Source organism: Micropterus dolomieu, linkage group LG23 (genome assembly GCF_021292245.1).
Source record: "Micropterus dolomieu isolate WLL.071019.BEF.003 ecotype Adirondacks linkage group LG23, ASM2129224v1, whole genome shotgun sequence".
Taxonomy (NCBI): domain Eukaryota; kingdom Metazoa; phylum Chordata; class Actinopteri; order Centrarchiformes; family Centrarchidae; genus Micropterus; species Micropterus dolomieu.
The window spans coordinates 33,197,685-33,210,351 of record NC_060172.1 but is presented as its reverse complement, the minus strand read 5'-3'; the positions used below and the strand labels follow the sequence as shown (position 1 = coordinate 33,210,351).

Here is a 12,667-nt window from a genome sequence, read left to right as displayed (position 1 = left end):
TTGCCACGGAAACAAAGGGAGACTACCAATTACCTATCGTTTTTTTTTTTTTTTTTTTTCAATGGCAAGGGCAGAAATACCTCCTCAAGTGTCACCATGGTAACTGAATTTGAGTAATGATACTTAAAATCTAAAAAAAGCAGCACCCTCGACTATGTGGAAACACAAGAGGGTCAGTAGTCTGTTTGGTGCTTCGACGGTGAGTTTAAAGAGCGGAGGGTCAGGCAAGCATTCGGCCAAAAGTTTCACAGTTTGGTGCTAAGTTAGCGAGGAGCTGGTATAAAGTGTGTCTGTGTTTGGCTTAGTTTTTCATTTGTGTTGATCTAAGCCTGCCTTTGTGTTCAGTGAGAAATCATTATTCAGATGTTATTGTTTGGAGTACGAGTGCTGAAGGACGAGATGCTGTCGGAGTATTGACAGTCTTTGACAGGCTGCGGTGTCCATATGGATGTGTGTGTAAGTGTGTGAGCCCATGTGTTGGGTCTAGCTAAGCTGTACTTGTGAGGACTGACTCTTGAGAGTCCACTATTTGCACTATAAGTTGTGAGAACATTTTGGATTGTGATGGTCATCGAGGGTTTTTTGGCCGACATGTTCAGATTGTTTCTGTGGTTGCTGTGGAGGTTAAGGTTAGTAAATGGTTTGGATGTTCTAGTTAAAAGAGCATCTTAGGTAAGGGTAAGGATCCAGGAGAAGTCTGGTTGATGTTCTGGTTCCATAAGACTCAAACCAACATTATCTATACGAGGATTAATCCACCACTGATAATAGTCCTCGGCACATGAACTAATTCCTCATGTTTGAGTAACATTTGCTAAAAACCACAGTGGCCAGCTGTTTTAAGAAATGACTGAGCTTTAAATAAAAGTTTTTTAATGCAATGTGCTCCTTTACAACATAGTATAGTATGATTGTGTTTATTTCATTGTGGAGATGAATGTGTGTGCTCTGAGGCAGATAATACGAAACACAATAAGACCTCAAACAGTAGCTATACTCCATATTCTGAAAAATAAAAAATATAGGCCTACTATATAAAGATATATATATTGTACACATGCACTGAATCACATTGCACACAGTTTTTTATTGACCGCATTTCATAAATATGTAATATATAATACGAGACAAATCCTTTTAATCTGTCATTATCATTGTTTCAAGCAGTAGCAGTGACTTTTGAGTTTTAAAAAAATGATTTTTCTGAATGAAGTGCCCGTTAGTGAAGGCTAAAATACTTCAGAGGGGAGCATGCATATGAAAATGTCATATGCATAAGCATGCAGGACAAAATGCATGAATAAGTAAAAAAATACAAGTCCGCAAAGAATATAAAATGATTTCATGCAGAGCATAGTGGTGGTAAGAATCCTGGCTGTCTTGAAGACAAATAACACACAAACACACACAATGTCCATAAATACACATTCACACACACTCAGATCCCCCACACAAAACAAGACTCATTACAGTTGCAGCTGGGTGTCACGTGGATAACCCTCCTCTTATCCCCCCTCAGCCCTGGGAGCGTGTGTGTTCCGGGGGAAAGCAAGGTTGAATTAATTGGCGGCACCAAGCTCCGGCGTGTGATTACTCTGGGCTTGTCTGCAAAGTAGCGACGGGGCTGTGTTCAATTCCCAGCCCACATGTAGCACTCGGGCTCAGCAGGGTCGCGACTATTCACTGAGGCCTCTTCTGACTGTCAAGCACAGAATTACCTGCCTGAAACTGAGCCGCTCTTCAGGCCACTGCTGCTGCACATCAAGCTTTGTTTAAACTCCCCTGCTCCCATTTTTTATTTATATCTATAGGCAAGTGTTGAGACTGTCAAAGCCAGACAAAGACGGGATCCACCAGTGATATGTTAAATCTACTTAGCTTGGTGCATTTCTGAGTCATGCATGTTTGAAATGTCTAAAAAAAAGAGAGAAAAAGGCTGTAATTATAAAACTGAATCAAAATGTATGTAGTTGGAATTAAAATATAATTTAAATTCAAACTAAATTTCATCTGTAATTCTGAATTCTAATTCCCCATCCACTTGGATTAAAGTTTTATGGCTCAAAAACAAGTTATAAACAAATTTTCAAAGTGCATACTTGAATGTAAAAGGAAAATTACTTTCAACAATTTCATTGTCTTCTGTTGCATATTTCAATATTGCAATGTCAATCTGACTTGTGGCTCAATAGAAACGTCATTTCTTATATAAACAAAACAACAACACAGACATTAAAGGGAACCTATTGCACTTTCCCTTATTTTCTGTCATATATATGATGTTAACAATGTCGGAGGTTTCTGATATTGTAACATTTCAAATAATAAGGAAAACGTATGTAAAAGTAATCCCTGTGTCAGGCTTCAAACTGCTCTGAATAACAGATTTCCAATAGTTTTTTCTTCTTTTTTACTTCTGGGTATAAAATTACCCAGATCTTCCGTATAGCTCATGCAGCTCAACTGGAGCAAGCACGCTAGCATTTCTCTTAACCCTGCCTCCCTCGGCCATGGTGGTGGCCCGCAGAGCAAGCGCACCGGAGACTTACGGTAGCTGAGCCGGCTAACTTCCTGTCTAACCCGCCGCTAACTTAAATGGGAATCATATGATTTAAAATATGCTGCTCTTCTAGACTTTCCAAATCTTATCAGACTGAATCCAATCCAATTCTTACAGCAAAACGTGTCATTTCACAGAGGCTTTGTCACTCAAAAAAATGCATCTACTGTTTTACAGATGCTTCTTTCACAAAGTAAGTCTATCTGAAAAATGCACATCACATGACCATGGATGTATAAAGAGAACTGGATACAGCGTTGGTGCTCCGTTCATTCCTGTGACAGCTGCTCAGTGGCGCGTAAAGCCACAAAAGTTCGACCTCCAGGTATAAAATTCCCCGGATCTTCCGCATAGCTTGTTCCGCCCCACAGGAATAAATAAACTAGCATTTCCTATAACCCCCACCTCCTGGAGCAAGTGCAACAGAGACTTCCGCTGCTGAGACGGTTAACTTCTGGTCTAGCCTACACTAACTTCAATGGGGATAAAATTATTTAATCGGGTGGCTTCTAGACTTTCCAACTGTTACTGGACAGAATGATTTAAATTCTGATAGTGAAATGAATACTTCTGGGAGGGCTGTGACACTTGAAATAAACGTATCCAATGTTTTTTACGACCGCTCCTTTCACAATGTAAGTCTATGGGGAATATTTTTCCATAATTCCATGGTTTGGCCACTATGGCTTCAAAAAACAGCACGCTTCCTGGTGGCTTGGTTACTGCAGCTCACAAGCCGCTCGGCAGGCTTCCGGGAAGTTGGCCAATCAGAAGAAAGTGGACTTTTAGGGAGGGGGGGGGCCTTACAGAGACAGGAGATAAAATAGCTTGTTTCAGAATGAGGATGACCTGAGAGGCTGCATAAAGGGCCAGCATTAGATAAGTGACTCATGCAAAACTACTCTAGTGGAATCCTGGAATAAAAATAAAGAGCTGGAGATGAGCATAACAGGTCTCCTTTCAACTTTACACTATAGACCCTGCTAAAGTGTACATACACATTCATACCACATAATGAGGCCATCTTACATGCACAGCTGACAATGAGTTGTACTTCATGTTTGTTTCAGAACTTTTTACATCAGTGGCACTAACTATAGTAACTACGTTGCCAATGCTACTGCAGATGACAGACCTTTTGCTTGGAAATGGAGGTCTTGTGTGTTTTTATGTTTACTTTCACATAGAATATTTTGTCTGCTCTACATTTGTTGGTCAATTGTTTTGCCCTCAGTCTGGTGTCTCAGTCTTTTAATGAGTCAGCAGCAATTATCCAGGTCAGATTCCTTGTGCTTCTTACACTTATACTTTCGAGAAGCAGAAATGGCTTTCTGATAGCTTACCACTTGTCTGAAAAACACCAAGGCAACAAACACTGCATCACACGCAAGTTACAGAATGTCCTATTTCAAAACTTCTTAATATGTTATGGATAGAGTTTATGTTCAACTGTGATGGCATGTTAAGGGGGGAGCTAGTAAGCAACTGTCATCATTCAGAGATAAACAGAGAAATATTTTTTTAATGAACTGATGCACTGCATTAACACTAACTAACATATGAGATAAGTATAATAGTAATAGTGGGTCACTACTTTAGCTGTGGAGATGAATGCGTGTGTTGCTCTGAAGCAGATGTAGCTCTTAGTTGTCAATAACATTGCTTTTGGACTTTAACCATGCAGCTCAGCTAACTAACACACATTTACTCTGACCAGCTATAATAAGCTGTTGACAGCACTGATCTATGATGTTTTGTCCCTTTTCATTACTATTGTTTGAATCCATACTCTTTGAAACTAGAGATGCTCTGTGGGTGTCGTTTCTGGAGTTGACTATAACTGTTACAATCCCTTCTTTTGTATGATGTAGTTTTCAGCAAAATGTGTAATTGATTGCTAGGAATGGGTATGAGGCGCATTCATCTCCACAACAGTTTAACACTCAAAGACAAAGGATACAGTGAGTGTCCCAAATATCTTAAAAACAACCGCACAAGCCTTTTGAGCTGGGAAAAAAAGAAAATATTAAAACCACAACACTTCCATTCATGTGGGTCTGACTGCTCCAAAATACTTTCTGGTCATAAGTATTCCATAATGCTTTACTCTCTTTTCTCAAAGTTTGCAGCACTTTACAAAGACCAAGACAATACTGTGTATTATTTGAGTTTTACTGCAAGAATGTTGTCTACAGCATAAATGATGTTAGTCTTAAAGCTGGGGTAGCAAACATAGTAGAAATTAGCAAGAGACAGCTAGACTTTAAAAGTATCCAACCAAACAAATCCCGCCCCCTCCCTTCAGGCCTCCCTCCAAAGCCATTTCCCCAAATGTTCATGCGCAATGAGTTCATGTGCAGAGTCTGTCCAGATAAGTAGGTAGACAAGCAGGTAAGCCAGGACCAAATGAAATGATTGGCTGTGCTTATTGCAGTCCTGTGACAGCCTCAGATACATGTCAGAGCATTTGATTTATTGATTGCTGTCAGGATCTAAAGAGAATTTTAAGAAATTTAACAAAAACGGTTTCCGAAATAAACTGCCTACCCTATATTTATGTTTATGTCCTTACATGACTTTCATCTGCAGTAAACATGACTATCATTTAAGCACTCTAATTTCTATTTTGCCTGTCAACGAGGGGGGGTGTTCAAACAGAGACTATGAAAAGGCACCCAGGGGGATTTCTGTAAGATGTAAAGAGGCCCGTTTAATAATAACAAATTGGGGGCAGAGGCAGGGAGCAAATGCGTCGGGCAAAGCATCATCGGACGGCTTTACCTGTGAGTTCTGGATTTGGATGGTTCCCGGCGGCAGCGCCTGCGTTAACACTTGCCCTTGCGATGTCACCATAGCAACCGGCTGGTACAGGGTCCCACCTGAGGGGATAATTTGCCGTTATGAGTATCAAGTGGCTTCAGCAGCTACTGGCAGCCACATGCTGCACTACCACCAGAGGCTTATTAACTTCTTTTCAGCCCCGCAAATAAAAACATGGCAAACAAGAGATGAAATGATTAAATTCAAGGTGCATCAATGTCCTTTAACCCAGAAAGAAAGAGGAGGGGAGTGTGTTTTTGCTGCTGGCTTAATTAGTCTTGATCAAGACACTCTCATCACAGTCTGTTTGAGCTCTTCAATGTGTAGTGATCAAAGGCAGAGACATTGATTTGTTTGAGGTTAAAAGGGATTTCCAGAGGGCAGGATTAACATTTCACTGTACAGCCATGACATTATGAGAACTTATCAGCCAAGCACCCTGTGAAGTATACCATCATGGCTCTCTGATATACATTTACACACAACTCAGTCACTACAGATGTGTATTGAAAGATAGCAGTATTATACTATCATTGGAATCTTACAATTCATTTTAGACTGGTGTGTAGGCTGTGAACTGTGCGTTTGGATTTACATTTACAAGAGCTTGTTATAATCTGTTTAGACAGGAGGATTTTGATTGTAAAATGTCATCTTATTGTTAATAATAATAATAATAATAATAATAAGCTCTATTTATATTCAGCGGTGGACAAAGTATTCAGATCTTTTACTTAAGTAAAAATACTAATATCACACTGTAAAAATACTCTTACAAGTAAAAGTACTGTTTTGAAAATGTTACTATAGTATGTCAGTATAATAAGGAAAATGTACTTAAAGTATTAAAAGTAAAAGCACTTGATGCAGAAAGAAAGTCCCCTATGACTGTTACACTATTATATTCTATCATTATATATTATTACTTGTGCATTAATGTAAAAGCAGGATTTTAACTGTTACTGTTGATTTTGGTGGAACTCGTTTTGAACTATTTTGTATCGGACTGCAACTATATTAATTTCGATATGTATAAATGTGCTGGTTTTTACTATTGTTTGGTTTCAATCAAGCAATCAATTTCAGCTGTATAAACGGTAGGGTTAAATTTATAACAAAACATAATTTGTTATAAAGTAATTAATAAAGCAGTCAGATATATGTAGTGAAGTAAAAAGTGCATTATTTCCCTTTAATATATGGTTGAATAGAAGTAGAAAGTGAAATGAAAATACTCAAAATGTGTGCCCCTCTTTATATGGCACCTGTCTAAATGCAAATAAAAAGTGCTTTACAATAAAAACAACTAAGCAAAACAGAGAAAAGTTGTTAAATTTGCCAAAATAATAAATAAAAAATAAACATAATAAAAACGATAAAAATATTTAAACAGAATAAATTTAGATTAAACATAAAATTCAGATAATAATAATAGCCGGACAGCAACATTTTGGATAAGCTGGAGCAGTCAACTACGCTCTCTTATGGCTTAGTCCTAAATAAAGGGAATTGCAGTTGTCTAAATTTGAAGAGACACAAGCATGGAATACTTTCTCAGAAAACGAAAATTATTTCATTTTGGCTAAGGAGAACGCATGATTGAAACAGTGTCACTTTATTTTAAAACAGAAGACTATCACTCTCAAGTTGCATGAACTGTTCTTTTATGACTCCATTGTGACTGGACAGTAAGGGTGAAAGATGGCCAATAAAAATCTCCAATTTAGACTAAGGTTAAGTTGTAAAATTTTTTGTGAAATCTATCACTTAATTTCAGACTGTTAATTTCAAATTCTGTTTTTCAATGACAGTGGTACTGGCACTGATCTATACAATTTCCAATATGTTTTGTATATTAAAGTCTCATGGATATCACACGTAGAAAATTTTAGTGTGCGGAGTAAGTCACAGGAATTGCTCAAATATTCCTTATCCCCAACTTTTAAATGTAACATTGCACTGGAAAACTAATGCAAGCCAACATGTATATTGTGTGTGTATGTCTGGTATAAAGCGTACTAATGTCTTTGTGTGTAATCAAATGCTTACCCGATACCACTTGAGAGTTGATGGTAGTCATGGCGACATTGCCCTGTTGCAGACCCCCGGCAGGCACCACAATCCCTGAAGAGTTAACAGAGCTGGAGACAGAGGTCATGGATGGAGAGGAGGTCTGAATTAGTTCCTGGGGGATCACAGAGAGACACTAGTAAGCAAAGAGGTAGCTCTACTGTTTGCGACTGAAAAACTCCCAACATGAAAATGTACCTGGTGACAAATTACAAGGTGTATCTTGGGAATGGCTACCATCAAGGAAGTGTAAGATCTACAGACCTGCTGCATGTTGAGACTGGTGTGTGACGGAGAATAGGGTCCTCCGAGGTCGTTACGGAGGAGGTTGTCGCTGTGCATCTTGGTCTTGAGGCAGGTGATGTAACGGTTGCAGAAGTCTTTACAGAGCTCATTGACCTTCTCTAACTCCAATAGGTGGATTCGCAACACCTGAATGGCCTTTACCATCTGAAGGAAACAGAGATAAACCATAAACAGATCACTGTCACAACATTCCACCAAATGGAATCCCTTTATTAGTTGGTTTTCATTTTAATGTTCGCATTAATAACGATGTTATTGAGGTGCTGGACTTCAAGAGGATCATGATGATCCTGATCTATTATATCAGTCCAAAGAATGGTCAAAAGCAGGGACAAAGATATCCTAGCAGAGACCTATCCTGACTGTTTAGCCAAACACAGTGGCTAGGTATAGCAATGTTGGCAGGTCGGTCGGTCCGTCAATTTGCCCACTTCTTTCAAACCCAAAACCTCCAGTTTGCAACGCAGGTATTTCTGTTTAAAATGGGAAGACTGGACTGCAGGACACTAGATGTGGAACAAGTGAGATGTGGTGTTTACAGGCGGTTTTTAAAGGGTGATATTTGATGAAAGAAAGTGACATGCAGCAATTTATTTTATTGATGAGACAGGAGTGACATTCAATTTTGATGTTTGTTCCAAAGATACTATATATAGATTGCATACATGAGCTCTGTGATCGGATGGAAGTGTCCTTCACTCTCCCAAAGCCAGAAATCAACAGATTGAGCCTGTAATATGCAATGCTGAGAGGGAAACGTTTCCACTGTCTGTCTGTTTGGTTGGCTTTGTGGGTCACAACATATAAAATAGCGTATTTTCATGATATTAAGGTTGAGCAAATGTTATGTCTATTTTAGTGTTGTCGGACACGCTCCTTCTAATTAGCTTCACCAGAAAAATCTTGTTCAAACCCATCAAATTTACTTATCCTTATAGCCAACAACATGAACAACATGTATGGTTTCATCTTTCAAAACTTTTGTCAGACAATGGAATCTGTTTTAAAGGGGGACTTGAAGAGACTGGCATGTTCCATTCACAGTAACAACTCACAGTAACAAAACTCAATAATGAAGCAATGACAAGTCACTCATTTACAATTAACCAGCAAAAAAGTAAAACGAGAAAAAACACTTTAGGGTATTATTAAAGACTAATCTTCCAGTAGTAAAAACCTGTACAAAGCTTAATACTGATTAGAAATACTAATATATTGTGCTGATTAGTTTTAGTTTATTTGTTGTCATGCAAATTACTGAGTTTTGTGTTTCAGTATTTTCAACAGTGTTCCTGGGAAGCATTCAGACCATCATGAGGCATTAAGAATGGCCTAAAGGAGCCCATGTAGTAGTTTCTTTAGGCTAATGAGGCAGGGTTTTACAGATAGATGCCCCTGAAATTATTAATTCATTCATTTTAGCAGAGGTCAGAAAGCAACTTCTGTCATATTGGAGGTTGAAGACACTGATGCACAATATGGAGAATCTCAGACCATTTAATTTGATTTGTGATGCTGGAAAACACCTTAAAGTTTATTTCTCTAAAGCTATTTGAAAAGGCAAATACAACAGAAAAAAAACAAAACTTGAACATATTTAGAATTTTGTTGGAAACTAAGAAAAAAGTTAGAATCGTGGGCTTTTGTTTTTAGTGTTTTTTAAACTGGCATTGAGTAAATGTGCAGTATCCATATAATTGTGTTGTCTTCTCTTTAGCAGTAATCTGACCATCAACAGCCTGGCTTTCCTCCTCTCTGTGCGGCACACTCTAGTGCACTCCCTCAAAGTCACCACTCAAGGTCAACAGAATGGACAGAAAAGTGCTTGGCCAAGGAGGAGATAAATCAGCTAATTAAACTGCGCTCACTTAATCAAGGGACCAGTAACTCTTTGCCAATCGCAGCCAGTCAGACCCAGTGTAACATTACTGCCCTGTGGAAGAGTTAGTGCCCTCTGGGAGGGATGCCCGCACCCAGTGCCTCATAAAACACACAGATGCAGGGTTAATTGACTGTTCAGCACTTGTCTGCCTGGTGTTCCAAGTACTGTAATGGTAAGAGAGCACTTTTTAATTCTTGTCTCTGTCTTTGTGTCTGTATGGCTTCAACTCCTCCTCCTCTTTTCTCAGTGAACATGATCAGCATCCTCCTTGTCTTAATTTGCAATTACTGCTAGCGGTTGAGCAAGAGGAAGTTCAGGGAGAGGATGGAAAAGATTACATGACGAAGGAGCAAATGATTAGGAGCAGTAATGATGGGAGGCACTGTAAACAGACAAACAAGCATTTCCACACCTTTATTTTTTTGATTTAGTTTGACATTGGAAGGTTCCCTGAACTAACTAGCAAACTAAAACTGCAGCAATGTCAGAGCTCTTGGCTTACCAAGTTATCCAGCTCTGGATCCTCACTGAAGAAGGGCTTGTGTTCTCGCTCCTGCTGGTGCACAAAGTTTTCAATGTCCACATCAAAGCTGGCTGACGTGATGCATTCAGATCCCTGTGTGGCCTGCTCACATTTCTCAAACAACAACGCCAGCAGGGGGAACAACGGATGTCTGAGGAGAGAGAGAGAGAGAGAGAGAGAGAGAGAGAGAGAGAGAGGCACAGTGTGTGTCAGTTTGTATAGATGTTGTCTTTTATTATATGTGTATAAGCAGTAAATGTTGTTGCATCAAGGCAGAAGTGGAGCTCATTTCACTGCATTTTTTTAAAGTTTCATGAAAGGGTAATTCATGCATTGTAGCCTAGGAGTTTGGGGAATTTGGGGTGTTGCAGTTCATTCTACTGGTGCAGTCACTCTTGTCACCACCTCAGTTGGTGATTTTCTATCTGTTCCAATAAGTCTTTCTACAGTCTTCAACCAAAGGTGTGTGTGTGTGTATGTGTGTGTGTGTGTGTGTGGTGGGGGGGGGCTTTTGTGATTTTGCATGAAGGAGCAAAATGTCAGGTCTACTGACAGAACCTTGAGCTCACTGATTCTAAGGGACTAGCACAAAAAAAAATCTGTTCGGAATTTCACTTGCTTCAGCATGTGCGCTAGGAAAAAAAAGACATGCTATATACATCCATATAAAGTTCTAATACACATATCTGTGAGTTGTGAGGTGCAGCGGGTCTTTTGGCAGACCTTTACAAGCAGTTGAAACTGAATTTGGAACTGGAAATTGAAATAATACTCACAAGATCAAAGCAAAACCAGTTAAAAGTCAATTTCAAACTTATGACATTTGAGAACAAGTAACAGTAAGATAAAATATAAATGTTAGGAAAGGACTGTCCATCAAGTCTGATGATCAGTTCATCAGAAAGAGCTCTCTCCTTTACAACACTGTCCAATTCTCTGATCTTTAGCTGCATCTCAAGCTACTTATTTTTTCTTTTTAACATTACACTTGAACGTGTTACTTTATTTTCACTCAGCAAGAAATTGAATTGGTTATGTTACAAAATATCCTTATAAGCTTTTTGATTATATAACATTTTTATTCAATGTACGTCTACTCTGATATAAAAAGATTCCTTTTCCACATATTTCTACCCACTTCCTTATGGCTACAGTGCCCTGGGTGCATGTCCAGTTGACCATGCAAAACTTATTACCATACATAGACAAATTAATGGACTCTCAATGGAGTGACTAAATAGAAAAATGCAAGTGAATAGAACTCAAGACATAATACGAACTCCCCACCGAAACCCTTCGCCCTCCCTCGCTGTACTGTTAATAGTGTGGCAGCTCCATGACATTCCCCAAAGGACATGCTGAACATCCGGACAAGGTTCAGCTAGAGATTAAAATAAAATCTTTAAGTGGATAGGACATGGCCCAGTGACAGCGCTAGGCTTCACAGTATCACCTACATTGTTACCATCTGCCTTTTATAGGCAATGTCCCTCATATAAGATCCCCCCGATACACTGTGCAATGGTCCATACTATGCTGCTGTATGTTGTACATGCCAAACTATTGAGCATTTCCACTTGGAAGAAACCTGCTGCCCTAATGGCCGGGGTGACACAATGCTACAAAGCAATAAAATCTGAGAAGAACTTGAATAGGAGACTGACAGAATATAAAACGCTTTGGCACAGATGAATCTTTGTGCCCCTAAGAGCTTTATTTTATAGTGGTGATCTCTGTTCCCCCCATGTTCTTATTCCAGCCCAACTTCTTTTCTGCACTTTGCCTCTTCCATTCTCTCCCACACATGTCCTGGTCAAATTAATTATGATAAGGACTCTGGGCAGTATGTTATACAACCCCTGTAAGCTGCTTACTAGTGGCACATTTAACTATTTCCACATCCAGTGGCTTTAGAGGTACATGGTACGCATGAAGGCTTTTTCAAGCAATGAAGCCAAATGTGTTAGTGATGATGTACCATTTAAAACAACAAAAAGCAATGACATAATAATTCCTCTACACATATAGTAATTCTGGATTTTAAATACAAAATATCCAGGACTGTGTCTTCATATTATTTAAAGCTTCAAGCATTTCCAAATCTGATTCTGGGTTACACGAAAGCCCCTACGACACTAACGTTTTTAAACATCTAGACCAGAGTTTTTTGTGATTTGTTTTATGCGAGATTGCACAATAAGGGTGCCATCACACCTAACCTCTTTTTATTCTCTTGGCACCAGTGAGCTCTGGCGTGTTTTTTCCAGATTCTTTAGGCTAGTGTGAAAGCTGCCAATAAAACTCTGGTGTGGACTAAACAATCATAATGAGACTGCGTTAAAAGAAGGATCTCAGTCTAGTACCAAGAGGACTCCGGTGCGGTTCGTTGGTGGAGTGAAAGCAAAGCTAAACTACTATTAAATCCATCTGCTGAATGTCAACGGTCAAGGAAGCGATCTAATTAGCATATCTGTTATTTCAAGATCATTTGGTAACCATGGTAACC

General features: G+C 39.0%; 1 protein-coding gene across 1 annotated transcript in view; it reads right to left on the bottom strand.

The window, feature by feature from the left end:
- Positions 1-12,667, bottom strand: part of pknox2 (pbx/knotted 1 homeobox 2) — a 97,250-nt gene that overhangs the window by 13,003 nt on the left and 71,580 nt on the right. Inside the window, 4 exon segments of the mRNA XM_046039232.1 lie at positions 5,342-5,439; positions 7,430-7,565; positions 7,715-7,900; positions 10,141-10,312. Coding sequence (XP_045895188.1) covers positions 5,342-5,439; positions 7,430-7,565; positions 7,715-7,900; positions 10,141-10,312 — 592 coding nt within the window.